The sequence below is a fragment of the Anser anser genome, assembly GCF_964211835.1.
Source record: "Anser anser genome assembly, chromosome: 3".
Classification (NCBI taxonomy): Eukaryota; Metazoa; Chordata; class Aves; order Anseriformes; family Anatidae; genus Anser; species Anser anser.
Window position 1 is genome coordinate 124,305,698 of NC_139722.1, and position 27,220 is coordinate 124,332,917.

At 51.6% G+C, this 27,220-nt stretch overlaps 1 protein-coding gene and 1 long non-coding RNA gene across 10 annotated transcripts in view; one reads left to right on the plus strand and one right to left on the minus strand.

Annotated features, from left to right (window-relative positions):
- Positions 1 to 24,945, plus strand: part of LOC310897905 (uncharacterized protein) — a 51,538-nt gene extending 26,593 nt beyond the window's left edge. For 3 of the 9 annotated variants that reach the window (XM_083832059.1, XM_083832062.1, XM_083832061.1), the window contains one exon: positions 22,745 to 24,032. In XM_083832059.1, coding sequence (XP_083688185.1) covers positions 22,745 to 22,935 — 191 coding nt within the window. In that variant the 3' untranslated portion in view covers positions 22,936 to 24,032. Of the gene's footprint in view, positions 1 to 12,370; positions 12,734 to 12,789; positions 15,077 to 15,398; positions 15,518 to 15,693; positions 15,845 to 19,923; positions 20,005 to 20,520; positions 20,831 to 21,756; positions 21,974 to 22,744; positions 24,033 to 24,746 lie in introns of those variants that run through there. The other 6 variants (XR_014582764.1, XR_014582765.1, XR_014582767.1 and 3 more) reach the window with 6 other exon arrangements.
- LOC310897917 lies at positions 3,384 to 3,867 on the minus strand. Its single transcript, XR_014582791.1, has 2 exons — positions 3,733 to 3,867; positions 3,384 to 3,578 (listed from the first exon to the last, which is right to left on the minus strand). It is a non-coding gene; the product is annotated as an uncharacterized lncRNA (long non-coding RNA).
- Positions 24,946 to 27,220: the final 2,275 nt, after the last annotated feature.

Consider the following 27,220-nt stretch of genomic DNA (forward strand, 5'->3'; position numbering starts at 1 on the left):
GTGACGTCAGGGCGTGCCTTCCCTGAGGGCCAAAACGGCTCCGTGATTGGCTGGACCGTGAGGGCGGATGCGGTGTTCTGGCGAGCCGTCATTGAGGGCGGATACGCTTCATGATTGGCTGGGAACCCAGGGCGGAAGCGGCGTCACGGCTAGCCTTAACTCAGGGCGGAAACGCTCCGTGATTGGCTCGGAGGAGCCCAGGGCGGAGGTGCCGTGCAGGGCTTGCCGGCGCTATGGGCGGCAGCGGCCGGGTCGGGCCGCCGAGGCGCGGTGCCGGTGCCGCCCCGGGCACGGAGTAGCGCGCACCCCGAGCACACGGCGCTTGCCAGCTTTACGGGAGCAGGTTATGTAGCGGGGCTACATAACACAGAACAGCTTCAGCTGTCGGGGGAGGGGAAGGCGACGGGGTCTGGCCGCGATGCCGGGGCAGCGGGAGCCTCTCCGGCTGCCGAGCTTCAACCTGCCGCACAGCTCAGCTCAGCGCCGCGCAGCCGTTTCCTCGCCGCCTGAGTCCCCCCCCTCCGGGAAAGGCGGGAGAATCGGGGGTGGGGTGGGTAAAGCGTGCGGGTTGAGATAAAGACAGTTTAATAGGACAGCAAATTAAGAGAAAGTAACGACAACAGCGTGTACGCACACGCAAAGCTACCGCCGCGCGCGTGTCCGGTTGCCCGGCCGGTTCCTGAGCAGCGGCCGTCCTTCCCAGTTCCGGACGCCCCTTCGCGGCCAGCTCGGGTCGCCGTCCCGGTCGCGTCTCCTCCCGGCTCCCGGAGCAGACAAAGCGTCTCCCCTCCGGCCCGAGCGCGCTCAGCGCTCGCAGCCCCTCCTCGTGCGGCGGCTCCGCTCCCCCTTCTGCCGCGCCCGGCCGGCCGCCCGGGCCTTCCTTGCCGACGAGAGCGGCCCGGCCCGGCCGGCCGCGCGCAGGTCCCGCGGCGCTGCTCGGTGCCGCCGGGGCGGGCGGCCCGGGGCCCCGGCCAATGAGGCGGCGGGCGGCGGCGCGGCTCCGGGGAGAGGGGCGGGGCATGCAAATCACGCCGGAGGGGAGGGGAGGGGAGGGAGGGCGGGCGGGCGAAGGGGCGGGGCGAACGCCCAGAGGAGGCCGAGCTGCGCCAATCAGCGCGGAGCGGAGGTCGGGCGCAGGGGCTCGGTGGGCGGGGCACGCGGGCGGCGAGCCGCGGGGAGGGAGAGGCGGTGCCGGGGGCGGGGCATGCAAATTCCGCGCGGGGCCGAGCGAATCGGGCGCGCGGGGGCCCGAAGGGGCCGCTGGGAGGCCCCGGCGACGCGGCGGCGGGGCGCTCGGGGGTCGCGGCTGCGAGCGGAGCGCCCGAGAGTGGGCGAGGGCGGCGGGTTGAGCCCCGGGAGGGCGGGGGCGGGCGGTGGAGCAGCGGCCGTGAGGTGGGGGCGGTGGGCGCGGGAGGGGGTGCGTGTGTGCGAGGGTGAGTGAGCGCCGCTGCGCTTCAAGGGCCGGCAGTAGTGGCGCGGAGGGTGGCGCAGTAAGCGGGGCGTTGCAGGGGCTTCCGGCGCCTGCCGGTGAATCGGCAGAGTAATTAGGACCGGGCCCTTCCGTCACGGGATGTTCGCAGTTTTGGTTGGCTAGACGGAAAGGGACCCTGGCGTCCGTATCTGCATCCTTGATCGTAGTAGCAGGAGTTTTGACGGCCCTTGGTTGTTGCATTATCCCCTGTGTAAAAGGACTGGTACAGCGGCTCACTGAAACTGCGCTGTTGAAACAAATGACCGTGGAGCCACCACCTTACTCACGTAAGGCGATGATATTAGAGGGGATGGAAAGCAAAGAAGGTGAAGAAGAGGAAGAGATCTACCAATGATATTAGAGGGGATGGAAAGCAAAGAAGGTGAAGAAGAGGAAGAGATCTACCAAATTACACCGCAGAGAAAAGTTTTGCAAAAATCAACAGTTTATAAAGAAGAAAAGGGGGGAATTGTGGGAATAAAAATGTTGTTTTTGCAGAGTTACGTTGTTTAGAGGGAAGGAATGCGGTGTTGAGATAGGCTCGCAGTGATAAGAAAGCTTAACGGACAACCTTGTAAAATGCAGACAACCGGACCCCTCAGAGCAGCTAGGTGAAAATCACGGCGTCAAGTCAGATCAGTGAAGAAACATTACCGCTTCAAACAGTAAAAAAGTCAAAAGAAATTTGAAATTGAACAGGCCGGCAACTGAAGGCCACGTAGTGTCTGTGAAGCGTCGGATAGGTTGTGAACCCGGAATACCCAGTCAGTGGGGAAACAGGGGAGGGTCCCGGTCGTCGAGAAAGAAAGTACACAAACCGTACTGTGTGACTAGTAGGCGCGCTCCTGCTTGTGGGACGCGTGCCATTGCGATCGCGAATAAATTACTACTTCACTGAGATCCTCGCCTGAGCCTAAGCTACTGGCTACGGAGTGTTTCTCACGCTCCCTGCGCGTAATCCTGGCTACAATATACCGCGTTATCGAAGGTGCCTTTTAAACAACAGTGATAGAAACTCAGGGGGCGATAGTACTGACCCTGGGTGTGGAATTATCCACGCAGGGAATAATCCACGCTGCACCAAATATGGTAGCCACAGGAACGCTAATATACATAGCGCGTGCCAGATGCGACGTGAGAATCCTGCAACTGGATGGCCTGTCCCAAATGGCGAGAGGTGGTACTGGCTACGTGGCAATAAAGCCAGGAAGGTGTTGCCCCTGGGATGGAAGGGAGCTTGCACCCTGGAGGCAGTAATTCCAAACGTGACTATTATTGAAGACCCACAAAGCCAAAGCCCCCTTGAGACCACACGCAGGATTAAGCGGACTCCAGACAATTCTCTAGTAAAATTCTCTAGTATTTCACAGCTTTGCAAGGTGGTTTTTACCTCGGTGAGGGGTGGGTGAATTAGAAAAAGCTATTGCAAATATCTCCGCTATAACTGAAGAACTAGAAAATAAGTTTGATAAGTTTGCAAAAATAGCACCGTAGAATCGAATAGTATTAGATTCATTAATAACCTCATAAGGAGGAGCGTGCACTGTAATTAATGCTAGTTGCTGTATAGATGTAGATCAAACGGGACGGATTTGACTGATATTTGGGGGGAAAAAAAGGTATACTGGGGGGGCGTGGGGGGGGGGGGGGAAAGATCCTACATAGAGTAGCTCAATGTGACAGTTCCTGGGCATTTAGAAACATGTGGGAGAAACTAACTTCGTGGTTACCTGAACAGAATTGGCTCAAACAACTATTTGTTGGTATTGTAAAAATAATGGCGTTGTACGCCTCCCATCCCCCGTGACATCCGAAGAAGACTATTGCGCCTTAACGTTGGAGAAACTCAAGAGCGCGGTACGTGAAGAGGTGCAAAAACAACAGTAGGAGTAAGGAAAGGAGAGGAGGGAGCTGTGAGAAACTAAGTTGTGTTTTTGCAGTAGAGAACTAATTTTCTGTATTCCGAGGTAGTTGTGCAGTCATAATGAGGAGAAACGCCACGTGGGTAAGCGGACAGTAGGCGGCCTCACTGTTCCGAAATAAGGCAGAAGCTTGAGGAAAAACAGGTTGAGCAGCGTGGGCACGGTAAAACAAAGATCACAGGTTCCTGAAACATAAGAAAGGGGAAAAAAAAAAAAAAAGGAAATAAGAAGGGAGAAATTAAAGGGTTGAAAAAGAAGTAAAATTGTACATACATGGTACATACAGGGGAGGGGATCAGGTGTCGGGGAACAGGGAATAAAAGTTGATGCTGTGCTTACTGCAATGCGCTCCTGATCGGCAGGACGCCCGCCACTGCAACCGCGAATAAAATAGCCTCAGAGAAGATCGCGTGTCAAGAAAATTATTTGAGATGTTTCTCGCAGACAGACTTGACGAGAGAGGACCAAGAACACCCGCGCCTTCTTTAAAAAAAAAATAAACAAACAAACAAAAAAAAAGGCAGCACAGGGGCAGCCTCAGGGTCGCCTTCCCACAGGGAAGCGGCGCCGTGATTGGCTGGACCGCGAGGGCGGATGTGGCGTCACGGCTAGCCTTAACTCAGGGCGGACACGCTCCGTGATTGGCTCGGAGGAACGCAGGGCGGAGGTGCCGTGCAGGGCTTGCCGGCACTATGGGCGGAAGCTGTCGGGCCGGGCCGGGCCGCCGCGGCGCGGTGCCGCAACGAGGTTGGTGGTCGGTGCCGCCCCGGGCCGGGCCGGGCCGGGAGGGGGCGAGGCGGCGGGCGGTTGGGGCGCCACGCGGTCGGCGGCTTCTGCGGAAACGGCCCTTGTGCGGGGCGGGGGCGGCGCCGCGCCGGAGCGGAGCGGAGCGGGCGTGCGGCGGGGTCCGCACTGCGCGGGGCTTCGGAGGGCTGGGGGAGAGGGGGGCGAAGCGGCGCGGGGGGGGGGGGCGGGCGGGCGCAGAGAGGGCGGCGGGGGGGGGGGCGGCTGCGTGCGCTTGGCCGACTCCCCTCTGGGGCGGATGGACTGCTCCGTCCCGCGGCATGCTGGGAGCTGTAGTTCTGTGGCGCGCGGCCGGTCTTTCCCCGAGCCGGGGCCGCGGCCGGGGCCGGGCCGTGCGCGCCGGGAGGCGCAGGTTGCCGCTGGCTGCGAGCGCGGCTGCCGGCGGTGAGGCGAGCGAGAGCCTTCGGGGGCGCTTCCCCGGAGCGTCGGGCCGGGAGGGGTGGGGGCTGCGGCGGCCGGGCGCGGGTCCTCGCTGCGCCCGATCGTCGGGCTGCGCCTCGGAGGTTTTCCTGCCCCCGCGCGCTGACGGCCGGCTCTCTCCTTTCCCTGCGGCTCACCAGGGCAGAAGCAGCTCCCCGCCGCTGGGACCCCCGCGGGGTTTGTCGCCGAGCGAAGGTGGCGCGGCAGCTGAAGGGAGGAAAGCTGCAGCTGGCGTGCTGCAGTCGCAGGTTTCCCAGGAGAAAGAGCAGCCCGTCTGTCCCAGCTGTCCGGGTAAGTCGCAGCGACCTCCGGGTGAAATCCGGGCGTGAAGGGGATTTTGGTGGCTCTCTTAGACGGCTAGCCCTACCAAAGGTCGCATCGGTTACAAAAGGTAGTAGTAACCTTGCAGTTTGTGTGTTCTGTAACGTCTGTAGCACAATAAACTGGCAGGTGAAGAAATGAGCGGGTACAAATACACGTGACTCTACAGCTGAGCTTTTCTACCTGCCTGGGGCTTGGATCAGGGACATTGCTAGCGAGCTTACGAGCTTAGTTCAAACTTCAGATTATTCCCTACTCCTGCTCTTTCACGTGGGTACCAACAAAGTTGCAGCAAGAAGTCTGTGTTCAATCAAAATAAATTTCAGGGCCCTGGGAAGATAGCTAAAGGATTCAGAAGCACGGGTTATCGTCTAGCATTTTGGGATATATTAAACACAGCGTAGCCAGCTGGTCAAAAGAGGTGATTCTCCCACTGTATTTAGCGTTGGCGAAGCCTCTCCTTCAATATTGTGTGCGATTCTGGGCTCTACGATATAAAAAGAACGTTAAGATCCCTGAAAGCGTACAGAGGAGGGCAACAAAGCCGGTAAAAGGATTGGAAGGCACGCCCTGTGTGGACGCTACGGTACTTCTGCTAGCTCCTCGGAATTGTATATAGTCACGAGTAACACTCCTGATTCTAAATACATAGTCTTTCCCTGCATATAAGCCGAACGCTATTCTACAATCGTTCGCTTCTTCCGGCAGTGGATTCTGTCTTTCAGTGATTTATGGGTACTTTACATGTCCTGGATATTGCTTTCCAGATACCTGGAGCTTGCTAGCTTTTCTGTCTCCCAGACGTGTGGCTGGTAGTGGTCTAGTCTTGTGAGCTGTGCTGCCGTGAAGTCTGTCACCTGTTGATGCTGAAGGTACTTTTCTAGAAAGAGGAAGGTGGTTGGTACAGTTTCACACCAGGCCATCAACAAAATCACGTACTCTTTTTATCATCTCCAGACGTGTTTCCTTCGGTGGCTTCTGGACTTTGGTCCATATTGTAGGCCCCGAGAAGGAAGGAGGAGGTTGGCTTTTCATAACCACAGTTTCTTCCAGCTGTTTCAGATGGATTTCATGGTTGATTCTAGTTGAAATGACTGCCTCAGGAAAAAAAAACAACAAAAATGATAGAAACTGTTCCAAAAGTTTGGCGATCCCTGTTTCTCTTGGCTGAAACTGTTTTTATTCTACTGTGACCTTTTTAAGATAGGCAAAAATAAAATTCTGTGTAGCATCCAAGATGCAAATGAACCTTCAGTTTATGAGATAGCAAGGCTAACTTTGAGTTTTGATTAGACTGGTGATGTTTCTTGTTGCCTTTCCTAGGCCTTTTCCAAAAGCTTAAACGTGTAAGTTGCTCTTCGACGCTGATGAGCACTGAGGTGATGTTTTCATAGGATTATGTGCAGTACCGAGGCCTGATTTCCCCTTTTGCCTCTGCATTTCTTCACGTTTATCTGCTTTGAATTGTGCTCGCTATTTGGTTGCATAGCGGCTGCAAAGGAATCACAGGCTGGTTGAGGTCGGAAGGACCTCCAGAGGTCACCCGGTCCAACACCCCTGCTCAAGCAGAGCCACCCAGATCTGGTTTTCCAGGACCACGTCCAGACAGGTTTTGAAACCTCACAAAGACTGTGACTCCACGACCTCCCTGGGCAGCCTACGCTAGTGCTCAGTCACCCTCACAGCGAAAAAGTATTTACTGATGTTCAGGAAACCACAGGAGGGGAACATCCTATGTTTCGGCCTGTGTCTGTTGCCTCCTTTTTTGTTCCTTGGGTACCAGTTAGAAAAGTCTGGCTTTGTCTTCCTTCCACCCTCCCTTCGTGTATTTACAGACATCGATGAGATCCCCTCCAAGCCTCCTCTTCTCCAGGCCGAACGGTCCCAGCTCTCCCAGCCTGTCCTCATAGGAAAGGTGCTTCAGTCCCTTACCGTCCTCGTGGCCCTCCGTTGGACTCTTCGCAGTGTGTCCAGGTCTCTCCTGTACTGGGAGGCCCAGGCCCAGCACGCCAGGTGCGGCCTCACCGTTCCTGAGCAGAGGCGGAGGATCGCCTTTCTTGACCTGCTGGCAATACTTTGCCTAATGCCACCCAGGATACCCTCAGCTGCTTTTGCAGCAAAGGCACATTGCTGTTTCGTGTTCAAGTTGGCGTCCACCAGGAAACTTAGCTCCTTTTCCGAGAAGTTCCTTTCTGGGAAAAAGTGCGATATCAGCGCTTTTCACTTTGTCCTACTGCAATAAATTTGTATCAGCTATAAAGCTTTTCATCTTGTAACCCCACGTCTCAGACGATTACAAGTATGGTGAACAGCAAAAGTAAAGGTGAAATCTTACTGCGACCCTTCCTCTACCATGGAACGTGGTTACTCCCATTCTTTCTTTTGTCTTCTGTCTTCCAAAACACACTTGAAATAGTCAGGTAACTTTTTAAAATGAACTCTTATCTCCTCGCGTGTGTCACTTTTTTTCAAAGAACACGAAAATACGCTCTACTTTATAAAGTATGACCTCGCTTTAAAAAGCTGTTTTAACGCTCCTTAATTAAGCCTTCTTAATCAAGTGTCCGCTAGTTCTTTTCTTACCTCCTGTTATTTTCCTTAACGTGGGAATTCCTGCTCTGGCAATTTCTGTAGGACGCTTCTGAAATAGAAGTCCGGGCCTATTAGTCACATTTCAAGTCATCTGTCCTACAGACAATTTCAAGAGAGTTAAAAATGAAAACGTAGCTTATCCGTGAGCTACTTGAGAACTCCTTAGTGAAATGCTGCGTGAGCCTTTTGACTTGTTACTTCTGCTTCTGTTTCAAAACTTGTTCTGTATCGTTTCAGTTTGAGACAGGTTCTTTGATATCCACGCCAAGAAGAAAACCTTTCTTCTGTAGGAACCCTTCAGTGTGCACAGGGAGAGGCGTGGAGAGAGCAGCTATTCTGCAAGCTGTTACTCAGGCCGCTTTTGGCTTCCAGCGCTGTTTGTACATTCCCGTGTTGTTTTGCAATCTTTTCTCTTTTCGTTAGTTGTCTAATTAAACTTTTTCAAAGGATGCCTCCCTGTTTTCAGTTTTCTCCTAAATCTCTCCTGAGATTTAGCCGTCCTTGTATTCTTTTGCTCTTTGTCAAGTCTCTTTGATACAAGCTGTGTGCAGCTTTGATACGAGCTTGTTTGTCCCCTGTGACCTGGATGATCTTGCTGAATCTCCGTGATGCCTTGAAAAGGGCTGTGCTCGGGGACCGTGGCAGCATTTTGGTATCTGATACAGATTTTCCTGTTCTGGCATACAGTGAATTTCTTTGATATGTCTATTAGGACCGTACCTGTTTTCCTGCTTTGAGTAAAGAGTTGGAAGATGAAAGGTTAGCGTTCGTCTCCTCCCACATGGGCTGTAACCTTTGTCTGCGTGTCTTGTGGTTGTGTTTTGTTTGTTTGTTTGTTTGTTTTGGCAGGCCCTCCAGCAGAGCAGCAGGGTGAAAGGGCTCGAGCTGGTGGCAGGACCCTGGCAGCTCTGCAGCCTGAGCAGGTGAGAGAACAGTATGTGCTCACTCTTTAAGGTTGGGAACACGTGGCAAGCCTTAAAATACAGGTTTATAACACAAATGGGTCCTGGAAAAAATCAGCTGGCTCCAAGCATCCAGGGAGTCAAGACGGCGGGAAGATGTGTCAGTAGAAATGAGCTGAAGTGAGCCAGATGTCAAACACCACGGACTTCATATAAGGATGCAGTTCAGAAACTTTTCTCTTTCAGAGAGCGGAGATTGATTATCGTCTTGCTGACTTGTTACCTGATCAGAGAGAAGAAATTCTCTTGGCAAACGAGAAGGACTTAGAAGAAGCTGAAAATAAAGGTAATATTATGGGTCCTTTCATGGTACTCCTGTTGTCGTGAGCTTTTCTGGGCCTCAAAGGAAATGAGCAGAACTAGAATATTCCGTCACCTGCAATTGGATATTACGGCTGTCACAGGTTAGTGAGCCCAGGACTTTGAGAGCTTGTCGGTGGAAACAGCTGCAGCTTCCATAATTACATGAGAGATGTCTTCATCAGAGAAGACAGAGAGGCCTTTGAAAACAGCAACCCACGGCATTGTTTAAAAAAAAAAAAAAAAATCTAAATAAATAAATAAATAGCGTTTCCTTTTGCCAAAGGAGGCTCGCTTTAGGAATTGAATATAGCAAGTATCTGCCCTGTTATCGTCATGTATGAAATAGCATGAGTATCTCCCGGGCTGGTTAACGTGATGTTTGGCCCCTGTGGGGAAGGTTGTTACTGAAAAATGATGCTTTCCGGAACGAACCATATTACCTTCTGACCGAGGAAAGTACAGTTCAGGCAGCATAGACTAAATCCGTTCTTTTGCGTTCGAGGGGTGCATCGAGAAGCTGGTCTTGGGTTAGAAAATGTGTGAAACTGGCACGTCGCAAACTGTAATGCAGAGAGATCTTTGATAACAAAAGTGTATTTCTGTTGGTGAGTTACTGGAAGGCTGCAAGAAGTCTTGCCTCAAAAGACTCTTCTGAAATGAATTCTGTTGCCATCCCAGTTTTTTTTTTTCCTACGGGCACATTCTTGGGACTTGCTTCTGCAATGTCGAGAGTTATTCAGGGTTGGTTTTTGATACCCAGCGTAGAGAAGGAGTTAGCTTACGTTCAGGTGCTGCGGTTTCTGCACGTGTCTTATAACGTAGGTTCCCTGCTTAACTTGCAATTTATGAGGTTCCTACCAATGAGCACTTTCCTGTCCATGCCGAACGCAGCTGAGTTGCAGGCTACCATTAAACATCAAATGTTTGATATAGATTGCTAATAGCAAATCGCAACTGTTAAGAATATATGCTAAAAAAAATTAGCACAGAAAGTAGAAGCTCTAGGCTGTGAGTGGTCTGTCCCATACTGATACTGCATGTTTGCACCGAGGCAGAATGATTGCTTTCACTCGCTTGTGGAGCGATGAGTCTAGGCTCTCACTGCTAGTATTTTTAGCAAGACTGATTGAGCATTTCTCTAACATATGAGCAAGTGTTTGAGGAGCAAGTGATGGGTATGGGCACTTAGAAAGAGACTGCCAAAGGGCAGCTTCCTATTTTATAACTGAATTTTGTGAGCGTTGGTCCTCGTTTCATACTGAAGGGGAGTAGGCTCTAGTGAAGGGAGTATGTTCACGTGAAAGGAAAAGGCACTAGTCTCCCTCGTCTGCCATTATTACTTCCTTGCTGCTAGCTCTGTTCTTCATAGAAAGCCAGTATGTTTCCTCGTCACATTCTAGTCTGCCTGCCTAGACTTCAGCCTTTGCCTCCTGGGTCTCTTGCCTTGCATAGACAATCTCTCCCCTTCTCCTCTTCTTCTTCATCTCATTTGTAAACCTTTTATCAGGCTGATTCTTACTGGCTTCCCACCCCCACCCTCCGACCTTTTTCTTTTTTTTCCTTTTATTCTATTTTTTTTTTACAGACTTAGGATGGCTTGTCTTGTTAGTTACTTTTTTTCCTGCCAGCCCCCAGCCTCAAGTTCTCCGATGCGACTTCAGAGGATCATCTTTGATACCTCCGCATCTGAATAATACGGTTTCTGTCCCATGCTGTAGCTGACGGCAGGACGGACTCTGAGTGCAGAGGAGAGGTTGCTTCCTCCCTGGTTTCCTATTGCGTCCCATACTGGTTTGGGTAAGCAATTTCAGAGGAAATTTGACTTCTCCGTGGAGCAGCGTGTGCCTGACAGCTAGCTGGAGACAGCACACACGGCATTGAGTCAGCGCTCCGAGTGCGGTCCTGAGTTGCAGTAAAGGTAAAACAATTGCAGACTGACAGTTTAGCTTCTAAGGAGCATCTACAGATAGCACGTTTGCCTCTGATGCTTAAAAGGCGAGGGTCCGAGATCACATTTCACGGACTGCTTCCTAGAGATTTCAAGAAATGCAATCGTTCTGAAGCACAGCCGCGCTCCGTTATTGTTTAAAGGGAACAAACTGCCTTGAGACCCGTTACCTGGGAGGGAACCGGGGGCGGAAGTGACGTCAGGGCGTGCCTTCCCTGAGGGCCAAAACGGCTCCGTGATTGGCTGGACCGTGAGGGCGGATGCGGTGTTCTGGCGAGCCGTCATTGAGGGCGGATACGCTTCATGATTGGCTGGGAACCCAGGGCGGAAGCGGCGTCACGGCTAGCCTTAACTCAGGGCGGAAACGCTCCGTGATTGGCTCGGAGGAGCCCAGGGCGGAGGTGCCGTGCAGGGCTTGCCGGCGCTATGGGCGGCAGCGGCCGGGTCGGGCCGCCGAGGCGCGGTGCCGGTGCCGCCCCGGGCACGGAGTAGCGCGCACCCCGAGCACACGGCGCTTGCCAGCTTTACGGGAGCAGGTTATGTAGCGGGGCTACATAACACAGAACAGCTTCAGCTGTCGGGGGAGGGGAAGGCGACGGGGTCTGGCCGCGATGCCGGGGCAGCGGGAGCCTCTCCGGCTGCCGAGCTTCAACCTGCCGCACAGCTCAGCTCAGCGCCGCGCAGCCGTTTCCTCGCCGCCTGAGTCCCCCCCCTCCGGGAAAGGCGGGAGAATCGGGGGTGGGGTGGGTAAAGCGTGCGGGTTGAGATAAAGACAGTTTAATAGGACAGCAAATTAAGAGAAAGTAACGACAACAGCGTGTACGCACACGCAAAGCTACCGCCGCGCGCGTGTCCGGTTGCCCGGCCGGTTCCTGAGCAGCGGCCGTCCTTCCCAGTTCCGGACGCCCCTTCGCGGCCAGCTCGGGTCGCCGTCCCGGTCGCGTCTCCTCCCGGCTCCCGGAGCAGACAAAGCGTCTCCCCTCCGGCCCGAGCGCGCTCAGCGCTCGCAGCCCCTCCTCGTGCGGCGGCTCCGCTCCCCCTTCTGCCGCGCCCGGCCGGCCGCCCGGGCCTTCCTTGCCGACGAGAGCGGCCCGGCCCGGCCGGCCGCGCGCAGGTCCCGCGGCGCTGCTCGGTGCCGCCGGGGCGGGCGGCCCGGGGCCCCGGCCAATGAGGCGGCGGGCGGCGGCGCGGCTCCGGGGAGAGGGGCGGGGCATGCAAATCACGCCGGAGGGGAGGGGAGGGGAGGGAGGGCGGGCGGGCGAAGGGGCGGGGCGAACGCCCAGAGGAGGCCGAGCTGCGCCAATCAGCGCGGAGCGGAGGTCGGGCGCAGGGGCTCGGTGGGCGGGGCACGCGGGCGGCGAGCCGCGGGGAGGGAGAGGCGGTGCCGGGGGCGGGGCATGCAAATTCCGCGCGGGGCCGAGCGAATCGGGCGCGCGGGGGCCCGAAGGGGCCGCTGGGAGGCCCCGGCGACGCGGCGGCGGGGCGCTCGGGGGTCGCGGCTGCGAGCGGAGCGCCCGAGAGTGGGCGAGGGCGGCGGGTTGAGCCCCGGGAGGGCGGGGGCGGGCGGTGGAGCAGCGGCCGTGAGGTGGGGGCGGTGGGCGCGGGAGGGGGTGCGTGTGTGCGAGGGTGAGTGAGCGCCGCTGCGCTTCAAGGGCCGGCAGTAGTGGCGCGGAGGGTGGCGCAGTAAGCGGGGCGTTGCAGGGGCTTCCGGCGCCTGCCGGTGAATCGGCAGAGTAATTAGGACCGGGCCCCTCCGTCACGGGATGTTCGCAGTTTTGGTTGGCTAGACGGAAAGGGACCCTGGCGTCCGTATCTGCATCCTTGATCGTAGTAGCAGGAGTTTTGACGGCCCTTGGTTGTTGCATTATCCCCTGTGTAAAAGGACTGGTACAGCGGCTCACTGAAACTGCGCTGTTGAAACAAATGACCGTGGAGCCACCACCTTACTCACGTAAGGCGATGATATTAGAGGGGATGGAAAGCAAAGAAGGTGAAGAAGAGGAAGAGATCTACCAATGATATTAGAGGGGATGGAAAGCAAAGAAGGTGAAGAAGAGGAAGAGATCTACCAAATTACACCGCAGAGAAAAGTTTTGCAAAAATCAACAGTTTATAAAGAAGAAAAGGGGGGAATTGTGGGAATAAAAATGTTGTTTTTGCAGAGTTACGTTGTTTAGAGGGAAGGAATGCGGTGTTGAGATAGGCTCGCAGTGATAAGAAAGCTTAACGGACAACCTTGTAAAATGCAGACAACCGGACCCCTCAGAGCAGCTAGGTGAAAATCACGGCGTCAAGTCAGATCAGTGAAGAAACATTACCGCTTCAAACAGTAAAAAAGTCAAAAGAAATTTGAAATTGAACAGGCCGGCAACTGAAGGCCACGTAGTGTCTGTGAAGCGTCGGATAGGTTGTGAACCCGGAATACCCAGTCAGTGGGGAAACAGGGGAGGGTCCCGGTCGTCGAGAAAGAAAGTACACAAACCGTACTGTGTGACTAGTAGGCGCGCTCCTGCTTGTGGGACGCGTGCCATTGCGATCGCGAATAAATTACTACTTCACTGAGATCCTCGCCTGAGCCTAAGCTACTGGCTACGGAGTGTTTCTCACGCTCCCTGCGCGTAATCCTGGCTACAATATACCGCGTTATCGAAGGTGCCTTTTAAACAACAGTGATAGAAACTCAGGGGGCGATAGTACTGACCCTGGGTGTGGAATTATCCACGCAGGGAATAATCCACGCTGCACCAAATATGGTAGCCACAGGAACGCTAATATACATAGCGCGTGCCAGATGCGACGTGAGAATCCTGCAACTGGATGGCCTGTCCCAAATGGCGAGAGGTGGTACTGGCTACGTGGCAATAAAGCCAGGAAGGTGTTGCCCCTGGGATGGAAGGGAGCTTGCACCCTGGAGGCAGTAATTCCAAACGTGACTATTATTGAAGACCCACAAAGCCAAAGCCCCCTTGAGACCACACGCAGGATTAAGCGGACTCCAGACAATTCTCTAGTAAAATTCTCTAGTATTTCACAGCTTTGCAAGGTGGTTTTTACCTCGGTGAGGGGTGGGTGAATTAGAAAAAGCTATTGCAAATATCTCCGCTATAACTGAAGAACTAGAAAATAAGTTTGATAAGTTTGCAAAAATAGCACCGTAGAATCGAATAGTATTAGATTCATTAATAACCTCATAAGGAGGAGCGTGCACTGTAATTAATGCTAGTTGCTGTATAGATGTAGATCAAACGGGACGGATTTGACTGATATTTGGGGGGAAAAAAAGGTATACTGGGGGGGCGTGGGGGGGGGGGGGGAAAGATCCTACATAGAGTAGCTCAATGTGACAGTTCCTGGGCATTTAGAAACATGTGGGAGAAACTAACTTCGTGGTTACCTGAACAGAATTGGCTCAAACAACTATTTGTTGGTATTGTAAAAATAATGGCGTTGTACGCCTCCCATCCCCCGTGACATCCGAAGAAGACTATTGCGCCTTAACGTTGGAGAAACTCAAGAGCGCGGTACGTGAAGAGGTGCAAAAACAACAGTAGGAGTAAGGAAAGGAGAGGAGGGAGCTGTGAGAAACTAAGTTGTGTTTTTGCAGTAGAGAACTAATTTTCTGTATTCCGAGGTAGTTGTGCAGTCATAATGAGGAGAAACGCCACGTGGGTAAGCGGACAGTAGGCGGCCTCACTGTTCCGAAATAAGGCAGAAGCTTGAGGAAAAACAGGTTGAGCAGCGTGGGCACGGTAAAACAAAGATCACAGGTTCCTGAAACATAAGAAAGGGGAAAAAAAAAAAAAAAGGAAATAAGAAGGGAGAAATTAAAGGGTTGAAAAAGAAGTAAAATTGTACATACATGGTACATACAGGGGAGGGGATCAGGTGTCGGGGAACAGGGAATAAAAGTTGATGCTGTGCTTACTGCAATGCGCTCCTGATCGGCAGGACGCCCGCCACTGCAACCGCGAATAAAATAGCCTCAGAGAAGATCGCGTGTCAAGAAAATTATTTGAGATGTTTCTCGCAGACAGACTTGACGAGAGAGGACCAAGAACACCCGCGCCTTCTTTAAAAAAAAAATAAACAAACAAACAAAAAAAAAGGCAGCACAGGGGCAGCCTCAGGGTCGCCTTCCCACAGGGAAGCGGCGCCGTGATTGGCTGGACCGCGAGGGCGGATGTGGCGTCACGGCTAGCCTTAACTCAGGGCGGAAACGCTCCGTGATTGGCTCGGAGGAACGCAGGGCGGAGGTGCCGTGCAGGGCTTGCCGGCACTATGGGCGGAAGCTGTCGGGCCGGGCCGGGCCGCCGCGGCGCGGTGCCGCAACGAGGTTGGTGGTCGGTGCCGCCCCGGGCCGGGCCGGGCCGGGAGGGGGCGAGGCGGCGGGCGGTTGGGGCGCCACGCGGTCGGCGGCTTCTGCGGAAACGGCCCTTGTGCGGGGCGGGGGCGGCGCCGCGCCGGAGCGGAGCGGAGCGGGCGTGCGGCGGGGTCCGCACTGCGCGGGGCTTCGGAGGGCTGGGGGAGAGGGGGGCGAAGCGGCGCGGGGGGGGGGGGCGGGCGGGCGCAGAGAGGGCGGCGGGGGGGGGGGCGGCTGCGTGCGCTTGGCCGACTCCCCTCTGGGGCGGATGGACTGCTCCGTCCCGCGGCATGCTGGGAGCTGTAGTTCTGTGGCGCGCGGCCGGTCTTTCCCCGAGCCGGGGCCGCGGCCGGGGCCGGGCCGTGCGCGCCGGGAGGCGCAGGTTGCCGCTGGCTGCGAGCGCGGCTGCCGGCGGTGAGGCGAGCGAGAGCCTTCGGGGGCGCTTCCCCGGAGCGTCGGGCCGGGAGGGGTGGGGGCTGCGGCGGCCGGGCGCGGGTCCTCGCTGCGCCCGATCGTCGGGCTGCGCCTCGGAGGTTTTCCTCCCCCCGCGCGCTGACGGCCGGCTCTCTCCTTTCCCTGCGGCTCACCAGGGCAGAAGCAGCTCCCCGCCGCTGGGACCCCCGCGGGGTTTGTCGCCGAGCGAAGGTGGCGCGGCAGCTGAAGGGAGGAAAGCTGCAGCTGGCGTGCTGCAGTCGCAGGTTTCCCAGGAGAAAGAGCAGCCCGTCTGTCCCAGCTGTCCGGGTAAGTCGCAGCGACCTCCGGGTGAAATCCAGGTGTGCTCTAGTAATTTTCCTGCACCTCAGGCTCAAAGGCCTATTTGAATTTGCAGAACTGTGAACAGATGAACAGATTGGAGGATTTTTTTTTTTTTTTGGAAGGAGGCAGTCCCTAAACCGATGCAGTCTAACTGCATCTAAGATGTAGGTTGTTACTTCCATAAGCTATAACGGAACTTTACATGTTTTTTAAATGGAGTCTCATGTGCGTGCGTTTGGCTTGTCCTGATGGCTGGTGTAGCTGATTGCTCACATGACCAAAAACTCCTTGTGCTGATGTTGGATCTGCCCGTTGGTAAAGGACCGCATCCTATATGTTCAGCTTTTTTTCCTTACTGTGTCGTAGTTATTTTATTATTATTTTTTTTTCTGAAAGAAAGGGTGGATTTTTCATTGGTTTCTCTGTGAGCATATCGAACCAGATTGCAGTAAATACACATAAGCGAGTAGGCTGCAGCGCGTACTGGTCAGTATCAGAGTACTACTCTGCTAGCAGAGGAGAGCCAGATGAAGATGTTCAGGGTAAGGGCTTGTTCTGCCTCAAGTTGAATGGAAAGATGCTGAAGTTGAGCATCCCGGGGAATGTTTGTAGGACTATTTTTAGACGACGAAAGTTCAAATGGCTGTCAATGAAGGGGATTTTGTTGGCTCTTTTAGACAGCTATTCCTACCGAAGATCCCATCGGTTACAAAAGGTGGTAACCTTGCAGTTTCTACGGTCTGTAGCAAAATAAACTGGCAGATGAATAAATGAGCAGGCACAAATACATGTGACTCTATAGCCATGTTGTGGTTTAACGTAGCTGGCAGCTAAGCACCACATAGCCGTTGGCTTGTCCTCCCCTCTCCCTCTCTGGGATGGGGGAGAGAAATGGGAAAGTGAAGCCTGTGGGTTGAGATAAAGACAGCTTATAAAAACAGGAAAATAATAATGATAATAGTACTACTAATAATAATGTGCACAAACAAGTGATGCGCAATGCAATTGCTCACCACCTGCTGACCGATGCCCAGCCTATCCCCAAGCAGCTGGTCCCCCCAGTCCTGCTAGGCACCCCTATATATTGTTTAGCATGACCCCAGATGGTATGGAATACCCCTTTGGCCAGTTTGGGTCAGCTGTCCTGGGTCTGTCCCCTCCCAGCTCCTGCTGCACCCCCAGCCTGCCCGCTGGCAGGACAGAACGAGAAGCTGGAAAGTCCTTGGCCTGGTGTAAACACTGCTCTGCAACAATTAAAACATCAGCATGTTATCAACACTTTCCTCAGCCTAATCCAAAACATAGCACCCTACCAGCTACTAGGAGGAAAATTAACTCTATACTAGCTGAAACCAGGACAAGCTGAGGTTAAATAACCTGCAGTTTCTTCTGTTTTATCTTTCAAAGAATGTTCTTGCTGAGCGCCTGAGCTTTTTGCTCACCCTACCGAGGAAAGGAATGGCTGTGCTTCTTCCCCCCTCATCCCTGTTTTTTTCCTCTTCTCCCTCGATGACAGGGACTTGAAATGTTTTTCTCAGATGTCCATGTGAAAGTTTTAAAGAATGCTAATGGTGAACACTGACAGAATTGGGTGACTTTTTAAAGGTGGAGGGTAAAGAACGTGGAAATTCCTAGTACGTTAATGTTACTTTGTTAACAAAACTGATGTAATAGCCACTTGCTGTTTCTGTTTTTTTGGTTTGGCTTGGTTTTCCTTTCAGTAGTCTCCCGAAAGGCTTTTGTTGACAAAACTTTGTCCTGCTTCAGCTTTAAGAATTATCCTAGAAATAATGAACAAGTGCTTGCAGGGCTTTCCAGAATGCTAATTGTAGTCAGTCAAGAATGACTTGGGAGGCAATTCCTTTCACGTAATCGTAGAGTGGTTTGGGTTGGAAGGGACGCTTAAAGATCATCTAGTCCATCCCCCCTGCCTCGATCAGTGGCGTCTTGCACTAGGTCAGGTTGCTCAAAGCCCCATCCAGCCCAGCTTTGAGTACCTCCAGTAATGAGGCCTCTACAACTTCTCTGGGCAGCCTGTTTCAGTGTCTTACTACCCTCATTGAGAAGAACTTCTTCCTTTTGTTCAATCTAAATCTATCTTCCTTCAGTGTAAAACTTGTCTTGCCTTGTCGCTACAGGCCCTGGTAACAAGTCCTTGCCTGTCTCTTTTGTAAGTCCACTATACGTGTTTAAAGGTAGTAATGAGGTCTCCCCAGAGCCTTCTCTTCTCCGGGCTGAAGTGTGACACAGCCCTTCTCCTGGTGCTGGCTTGCAGGTCAGTGCCGAGCTACCGGAAGGAGGTTTTTATGTACTTTGCTACTTCCTTCAAAGGGAAGTTGAAGTACAGACAAGCTGACTGAGAACACTCCAAAGTGGTAGACGCGAGACGTTTTGTAGGACGCCAGCTCTTTTCCTCTGTGAGCGGAAGGAAAGCTTGTTCGGGCACAGGTATCTATCACAGAGGGATGCAGCTCTCGTTACCACTTCTGCTGACTCCTGAAGTGTTCTATGCGCTGGTCTGATATCCCTGCCCATCTGTGGCAGAAGAGTTTGTCCCTCAGATTGCAGAAGCAGCATTGTGGAATTCAGGTTTTGGAATGTATTGAGATTGTACTCCTGAAATCTGATCTATTTCAAGATACTACCTATCCTTTCAAACCTTGCTTCTCTGAAATCCAAGTCATTGTCATTACCCCAGAAATACCGAAGGGAGAAATGCTCCATTGAGCAAATTATCAGAAAGACAGAATCAATTTAGGCAAGCCTCTCCTCCGTGGAATTTGTGGATTCCTTAAACTGGCCTGGCAGGAGTATTTGAAGTAAATACTATCCAAGAAAAAATTATTCTCACGTGTCCCCTCAAGACTAGGAGATGGTTACCCAGCAAAATGCTTGCTCGAGGCACGGGCTCAACAGCTGATTAAATAATTGGAGTGTGTGGGATAAAATACTGCAGACAGCACAGTCCACGCGTTTGGTTGTTTAATGCCACTGAGATATGGTTTTATAGCAGAAATGTGTCAGAATTAACAGTAATACAAGGAAACGATGCAAACCTGGAGGTAGGCAGTGAGCTTTGTGAGCAGGGAGTGCTGGTGTGGCCCTGTTCCTCTGACTACACATGTGCGAATCAAGTAGGGGAAGTGAGTATGGATGTGGTATTTCAGCCCTTTCAGGGAGCTGAACGTCACCTGAAAAGATGACGACATCCCTGCCCTGAAGGACCTGCCCACCACAGTCTGTAGCATTGTGTGCATTTGTAGATTGCTGGGCCTGAGAGTAGGGGACTATGGGATGTTGGGGCTGGGATTTGATTTGGGGATTCCCCCCAGCCCCACAAGCTTAGCTTTTAAGTTAAAGCTTGGAAGTAGAAGAGGGAGTGAGGGAAGAAAAAAGCAAAGCCTTACAGAGCCTCAGCTCCATTGAGGAACGAATAACAGTCTGTCTGCTTCTGGAAGAACTTCCCACTGCTGAGGATAGATGGGGTGGACCCCAAAAACTAGATGGGATTCTGTGTGAGCTGGTAATACTGCCAACAGGACTCCATAGCTGACGAGAGACATTATTTGTTTTGATGTCCGTCACAATGAAAAATGCTTGTTTCATCCAACCTGGGGAAGTATTATCAAACTCACAGACAGAAACAATATTAGTAAGACTCTATTATACAGTCATTGTGAAAGTTTAGCATAGCGAAGAAACTGTGTGTATAAGGTGAAAAATGGAGTCATACCTCCGAGAAGTCCCAGTTTGTGGTCTTTAATCTTTTTTCTTGTTTTTTTTTTTGGGGGGGGAGGGGAGGGAAGGGGGGTAATGAGGGAGAGAGACGAACATTACCCAAAAAGGTGACAAAATCCGTGCCTAAAAAGCTCACCTGCTACAGCTTTTATAAATGATCTTTGCACTGCAAGTTTCAGTTTTCATGAAGCCAAATTGACATAAATCTGAAAATTTCCATGGGTTTAAAAGAACGCTTACTGAAATATTCTTGTCATTCACAGTAATAATGGAGTGAGTGAACTTGTTCCGCATAGTGACCTTACTTTATTGTTTTTGTATTCCAGCAAACCTGTGCAATCCCAGGAGTGTAAGTACAGTCTTGTGTAGCATTGTCATTCTGCCCCACCACTCTGATATCTAACAAGGTAATACTTTCTGGATGTTGTCTACAAATTCTTTCCTTTCTTATGTAAGAGGTAGATGCATGTATTGCCTAGTTTGTCATAGATTGTTGCTGAAGTACTGTTTTATGTGTATTTGTGAAGACAGCAGAATCAAAGATAGCAGCTCGGCGCCTTCCACCGAGATGGTCATTAAGATAAAACAGTGAAGTTTCTAGCATATATTTAAAAAGCCTGGAGGAGTTAGCATAGCTTGCAGGAAATCGTGCTGGAAAGAGATGATATTTGACAGCAAACATGAAAATGTTGTCTTTTTACCAAGAATGATGAGAACTGCTGCGTCTGCCCTGTGTTTGGATGGGTAAGTGGGGTGAGTGAGTTAAGAGGAGCTGAGCGTAGAGTTTGTGGCGGAATTGAGAAACGAATGAGATAATTTAACCTCTTTTCCGTGCATGTTTTTTTTTTAAATCCCATACTTTTGTTATTATCCAGAATTTTTAATGTAACTCTCTATTTTAACTGGTTTGGTTTTGTGGATAGCAGCTAACTATAGAAAGGACTAAGATCCTGAAGTGTCCTTGGAGCCGCTGACTCTACTTCTTTATCTCTTCCCTAAGAAGACGCCCTGGATTTAAAGACGGTGTGTATTAAATGAAGTATGAGAAGAAACAGCTTCTTCAGACACTTGCGCTCCTCTTCTTCAGCTCGTGCAGAAGGCTGACAGCCTGTCTCACTCTTGTCAGTGCTATCCCACCAGCTCCTGTAGGAGCTCAGCACCGTGTTTGGCCTGTTGTGATCTTCCCGCTCCCCTCATTTCTGTGCTGCAACGCCACCATCCACGAGAAGTCAGGTAGGATCTGAAGACCTTTGAAATTGCTAAAGAATCAAACCTCAGCTGTCAGTTTTAGCCCATTGTATTCCAGACGTTTGCTTTGCTGGATGATGGTTTCGTTTTTGATTTTGTAATACGTTCTTTGTAGAGGTTATTTTAAGCAGACAAGTAGGTAGCCTCCTTCCTTCGGTGGATTTGTGCAGGTTTTAGCTGAGCTTTGCATATCTGAGCGATTGCCCAGTGGCTGTTCTGGTCTTGACGCGTCCCTAAAACCTTTGTCCGCCTCGCCCCTCCTCTTTGTGTATTAAGATGCATGTTTGCGCAAAAATTATGTACACCGTGCATAAGCCCCCCAGTGGTTATGGGGCATTTTCAGCATTTCACAGGTAAGAGTCTGTGTTCACTTAATCACTTAGGCATAGTCCTGGCTTTCAGCGTAGGCATAGCTAATGATTGTTACTCAAGTGGTTATGAAGTTCCCAACGTTTGTTTGTTTATATATATATATACATAGAGAGAGAGAGAGAGAGATACATACACATATGTATATGTATGTATATACATAAATGAAACTGAGTCTGTGGAGTAAAAGACTTGTCTGCTTGCTGTATATACTCACGTATCAGCAGACTCATACGCAAGCTGATCCAAACTGGGTGCCAAGCTGTGCCTTTTTTGTCGCATGGAATATGCAATCTGTGCACCTCAGGTGTACCTTGTCTATTAACTATCTCTTACATTGTGCCACCCCATTAATATCAGTGGATGTACCCAGCACCACCTTGGGGCTACATAGAATGTGGAAATTTCTAGTATGTTAATGTTACTCTGTTAACAAAACTGACGTACTAGCTGCATGCTGTTTCTGTTTTTTTGTTTTTCTTTTCAGTAGCCTCCCCAAAAGTTTTTGTGGACATGTTGTGTATCTTTTCTTGTTCTTCCAGGATTCATTTGGCAGGAAAGACGACCATGGAATCCAAGGGCTGTGGACAACCATCTACCAGATGGTTGTTGCAGATGCCTTCGGTCACGTCATTTGTCCTTTTAGCTCGCCCTTTCCTTTGATCCTTTCATCTTGAGTTGAATTTTTGTGCAGCGCTATGTTTGCAGTGGTAACACTGCTGCTGAGGTGTTTTCGATTAAAAACGATCTTAACTGTAATAGTGAATTCACTGAGCGTGGCTTTGTATAACGACTTCCACGACCATAACATTTTTCTCCTTTGTCACAGATAGGAGGAAAACTCTTTCCAGAGAGATGGAGAAGGAATTAATTATACCTCTGCCTCATCCCGTGAGACCAGAAGATGTGGAGTAACTGTAAGCTGCGATTCTCAGGAGACATACTAAGCATCTCTGGTTCCTTCTCGGCCTGCCCCCCTAAGGCCTTAGGGATGAGAAATCTTAGGCTTGATGTTTTTCCCTATGAAATACTATCGTGTTAAGGGGCGTAGCTGACTAACTGTTACGGGTCTGGTCGGATTCGGGGTACTGAACTACCACGGTCACGGATTCACCAATAACGTAGCACACCCTTGCTCTAGTTGTGTTCAATGAGAACTGTCACGGCTAGGAACAATGCAACGAAGGGCAGTTTATTACAGCAACAGGGACACAGGTTCTTTGGAATTGCCGGCGATAAATTCAGTGTCCGCAAAAGCAAGCGAGCACCCATGAAATACACAGGTAGTCGTCCTGGCTATTAACGCATTAAAAGGCACAAAGGCTCTAGAGAGTTCTGAGTTTCTACGGAGACGCCTGGTACAACCAAGCATTCAAATCTTACCCCATGACATCCCAGTGCGGGGGGAAGAGAGGCTCAGCCCATCGACTGATCCCAGAAGTCAGAAAGGTATCCTTCGTGATGGTATCTTCCCTAACATCCCCTTTCACTTAAGCCAATTTACATTATCCACCAATCTGTTCTCTTTAGAGACCAGTGATAGGACCCGTGGGAATGGTGTCAACCTGCAGCAGGAGAGGTTCAGGCTAGACATCAGGAAGAGGTTCTTCACTGAGAGGGTTGTTGAGCACTGGAACAGTCTCCCCAGGGCGGTAGTCGCTTCACCAAGTCTGCCGGAGTTTAAGAAGCATTTGGACTGTGCACTTAGTCATATGGTCTGAATTTTTGGGTTGACCTGTGTGATGCCGGGAGTTGGGCTCGATGATCCTTGTGGATCCCTTCCAATTCGGGATATTCTATGATTCTGTGATTATTTTCTGTCCCTTTTAGGTGGAGCTTGAGTGACTCTAGTCAGGCATATCTTGGTTATGATTTGTAAAGTTTTCTTGCTTTCGTTTAAAGCTATAGGGGTCTGAGAAATTCAGAGCGTGTGCTCAGTGAGGGGTGGTCGCAGCTTGGAGGCATGGAGCTTTTGGGATGGAGGTGTGTTTTGGTATTATAGTGATGATATAATGAGCAAAAGTTCACTAGAGTACAACGTTCTGTCAAAACCATGACAGGTGGTTGGCTCAGGGTGTGAGAAACAAAGTTGTGTTTTTGCAGTAGAGAATTACTTTTCTGTATTCCAAGGTAATCGTGTAGTCATAATAAGGAGAAATGCTAAGTAGATAAGTGAAGGGAATGAGGACACAGACTCCAAGATAGTCGAGAAATGGAGACCCTTTATTGTTCCAATGCCAGATATTATATAGCTTTCTGAACCAGCTACATGCACTGCACGCAGCTAGCGTGCGTAGTTACAGACTTCTGATTAGTGCATTCCTTTTGATCATGCATAGCCCTCTATAGGCCCGTCCGAGCCTAGCAACTTCTTACTGGTTCCCACTTTCTCTTATTCTAGCCTGGTTACCACTCTATGCCTGTGAGTAACCTTCTTCTTAACCCTTAGTGCACCGCTGTATCCGAATGGGTCACCTGTAGATAAGTGGACAGTAGAAGGCCTCACTGTTCCAAAATAAGGTAGAAGCTTGAGAAAAACAAGATGAGCAGTGTGAGAACAGTAAAACAAAGATCACAAGTTCTCAAAACATAAGAAAGGAGAAATTAAAGGGTTGAAAAAACAGAAAAATTGTACATACATGGTATAGAGGAGCGTCGAGTTGCTTGTGAACCTGTAGTACTTAGCCAATGAGGAAACAGGGGAGGTGATCAGGCGTCGGGTAATAGGGAATAAAAGGTTATGATTTGTTTACTAAAATGCGTTCCTGATTGACACGGCGCCCGCCATTGCAATCACGAATAAAATAGCCTCACAGAAGATCCTGTCTGAAGAAAATTATTTGAGATTTTTCTCACAAGGATGGTAAACATGCAGCTTATCAGTCTTGGTGCGCATAAGAGCATCAGGTCCCCGTCTCATCACAGAGCCTATCCGTGGTGTCTCCACTCTGCTCTACGCTCTGTACTGTTCCTTAGAGTCAGCAGACCAAGTTCCCCTAGTGCAATAGCATGTAAAGTTGGAGGCCTAGGGAACGCTTAGGTAGCGCAGCTACCCTGCACCCTGAAAGCTTTTTCAATGCTGCACATTTTCTTTAAAATGTGAATATTAGTTTAATTTGCCTAGTTACTTAAGGCAATTACTCCACAAGTACCAAAAGCGATATGGAGAAGCCTACTTCCAGCATCTCTGTTGGTAATAATAGCTTCATACTTGTGTGCTTATCCTCATGCCTTTTCCTTTCAAATACTGGAAAGGCAGAGACTGTTCAACAGAGTCATCTCTGATCCAAAAACCAAAACTCTGATTTCATCCCAAACTAATGCTGTCTGATGTCAGTAAAACTGCTATTACTCTCGGTCATCCTGCCTGTCGCAATTGTGCCTCTGTTGGACTCTGTCCAACCCTGTCGATCACCCCTGTCCTGCTCCCTGCCCCCCGGGTGGTTCTTCTGTCCCTCTGCCCTGCTGTCTGTCTGTCCACCCAGTTCCTCTCTTGCTGCTTGTATCCCACTTGTGCCCTTTTCCTTTTAAGACCTCCTGTGCCTCACAGCCCATTTCTGCAGGAGGCAGCTGTTCCCCAGGGCATGGATGCTGAGACGGACGGATGGACCTGCTGGATGCCTGAGCCCCGCAGCCCCCCAGGGGAAGGGGAGAATGTCTGGGAGGGAGTTGTGCTGCAGTCTCCCTCCCAGGAGTCCTGCATAAGAGTTTAATAAAGTTTGCTTTCTGGCTTGTGCTGCCCTCTGTGTTTGTGGACACTGTAAGTGGCTGTGGCCGTGCTGCTAGGTGCAGGTTCCTGGGTGTGGCGGGGGCAGGGGCTGGGGTGTTGGCCCCGTGTTTATTGTCCGTGGGGGAGCCAATGGACACAGACAAGCGATCTGGGTGTGGGGGGCACCCTGCTGGGGAGGCTGCAGGCGGGGGGGGGGGCAAGGGCAGCAATGGTGGGGGTAGGCCTGTGCTGTCTTTGCTCCCTGGGCCAGGTGTGCTGGGGCTGGTCTGCGCAGAGGGAGTGATTGGCGAGCGTGACCTGGGCTGTGGCTGCTGTGGAGGAGCAGGTGAGGGAGGGCCTGGGCGTCCGTGGCAGAGGGGAGGGAAGGGTGTTGGGGCGGCTGGGTCCTGCGGGACCCTTGGCTGGGGTAGTAGGCGGTGGATCAGAAAGCATGGGTTTGACTCTGGGGCGGGGCGTCAGCTGGGTCAGGTGGCTGGGAGCGTCTTGCCCCACAGCATGCCGGGAGTTGTGGTCTTTGGGCTCCGGGCTTTTGATTGGCCACATTGGTTTCCAGAGCATGCTGCGAACTGTAGTTTCACGTTGCCGCTCAGCACGGGGCCTTTTAGGATGGGCAGTTACTTCCTCCGTGCCCGTGGAGCGGGGTGCTTTTTCTTGCCGTTCTTGTGTGGTGTTCCACGCGGCTCCCGCCGCTTCCCTTAACGAGCAGACGGCCTGGGAAGCCGTGCCTGCCGTTCTGTTTCCGCCCATGCATGGAGCAGGGTGGCGCGGCGGCGCCTGGTGTCACCTGGTGGCCGAACAGCGGGCGGTGCTGTAGGCGAAGAGGCGCTGCGGTGACGCGTGGCTCTCTGCTCCCACCTGCTGGCGAAAGGGAGGTACTGCAGACGGAGGAGATGCGCATGCGCTGTAGCAACTGCCAGGCTTCGTGCCCCGCAGCATGCCGGGAGTTGTGGTCTTTGGGTTTTGAGCTTCCTGCCGGCCATGTTGGTTTCCGTGGCATGCCGGGAAATGTAGTTTTTCACATTGCCGCTCAGCTTCCTAGTGGGTAAGGGCACGTTGCTCAGGGTAGTTACTTCCTCCCTGAGACGACATGTAAAAGTAATTCTTGAAAAAGTAATTCATGAAAAGTAATTCTTTTCCCATGTTTTGTTCATGATGTTTGTAGTGTGCCTTTTTACGTGTGTGTTTGGCCTGGAGCTGTCCTGCCTGGCAATTAGTGATGGTAGCTAACATGGTGGTCCAACAGTGCAATAATACATTGTCCTGACTCTTTTGGGAAAGACATCTGGTCTGTCTCTGGGCGAATACTTAAGCTCTGGGTGAGTACTTAAGGGCAGCTGGCACAGAGTCTTTTTTTCTTTTTTTTCCAGCAGTAGGTAAACCTTAGGAGGAACCGGTCAAAGGAAACAGCACTTTCTGGAACTGTCAAGTTCTTGTTCGGCAACTTGGTGACTGGCTTGATCTGCCTTTTCAGATGTAAAGGCAAGCGGACTGCTGTTTTGAAATGATAAAATTAAAAACATGAAGTTTGTCAAATGTGGCAGTGCCTGTTTGCAGTCTGTTTATTGCTTTTGCTAGTGGTAGGTAACACTTCTGAGGAATCGGTCGAATGAAAGAGCACCTTCTGGAACTGTGAAGCTCTGCGTTGGCAACTCGGTGACTGGCTTGACCTACTGTCCATTTCCAGAGGGAAGCAGAAAGCTGTTTTGAAGGGAAGCTGTTCTGAAATTAAAAAAGAAAAAAAATAATGGCGCTGCTCTATGGCACCTGGAGGACCACCGCTCTGTGTGACAGTTAAAAGAATGTGATTTGGAGATGGAGAGCAGCAGAGGTAAAGCAGCTGGGAAGAGAGGTATAAGTATTGCAGAGGTATTGCAGTAGGTAGGTAGGCTGTGGTTATGAGGTGCCTCAGGGTGTGCTTTGTCTTGTTTCTGCAGTTCCCTCGTGCAGCTGTGGAGAGGTGAATTCCCCATGTTGTGGAGTGGTACAAAAAGGTGAGAGGGTTGTCAGCCCGGTCAGTTTCCTTCACCAAAGCTAAGGTAAGTCTTTCAGGAGAAACAGGCTGATTGCCTGTGCTGCACTCTACACGCAGTTAACCTAAGCCAGACCAAAACCAGGGCTGCTGTTCCTCCTGCTCTCTTTATCTCTTCTCATGCACGGCCCCTCCCATTTTCCACATGATTAGGGCAGGCATTCTGCCTGGGCTGCTCTTTGGGGGTAGGGGCTTTGTTTTTCCTTCAGTCAGTTGCAGGGTTCTGTAGGTGGGTCAGAGCCTATGG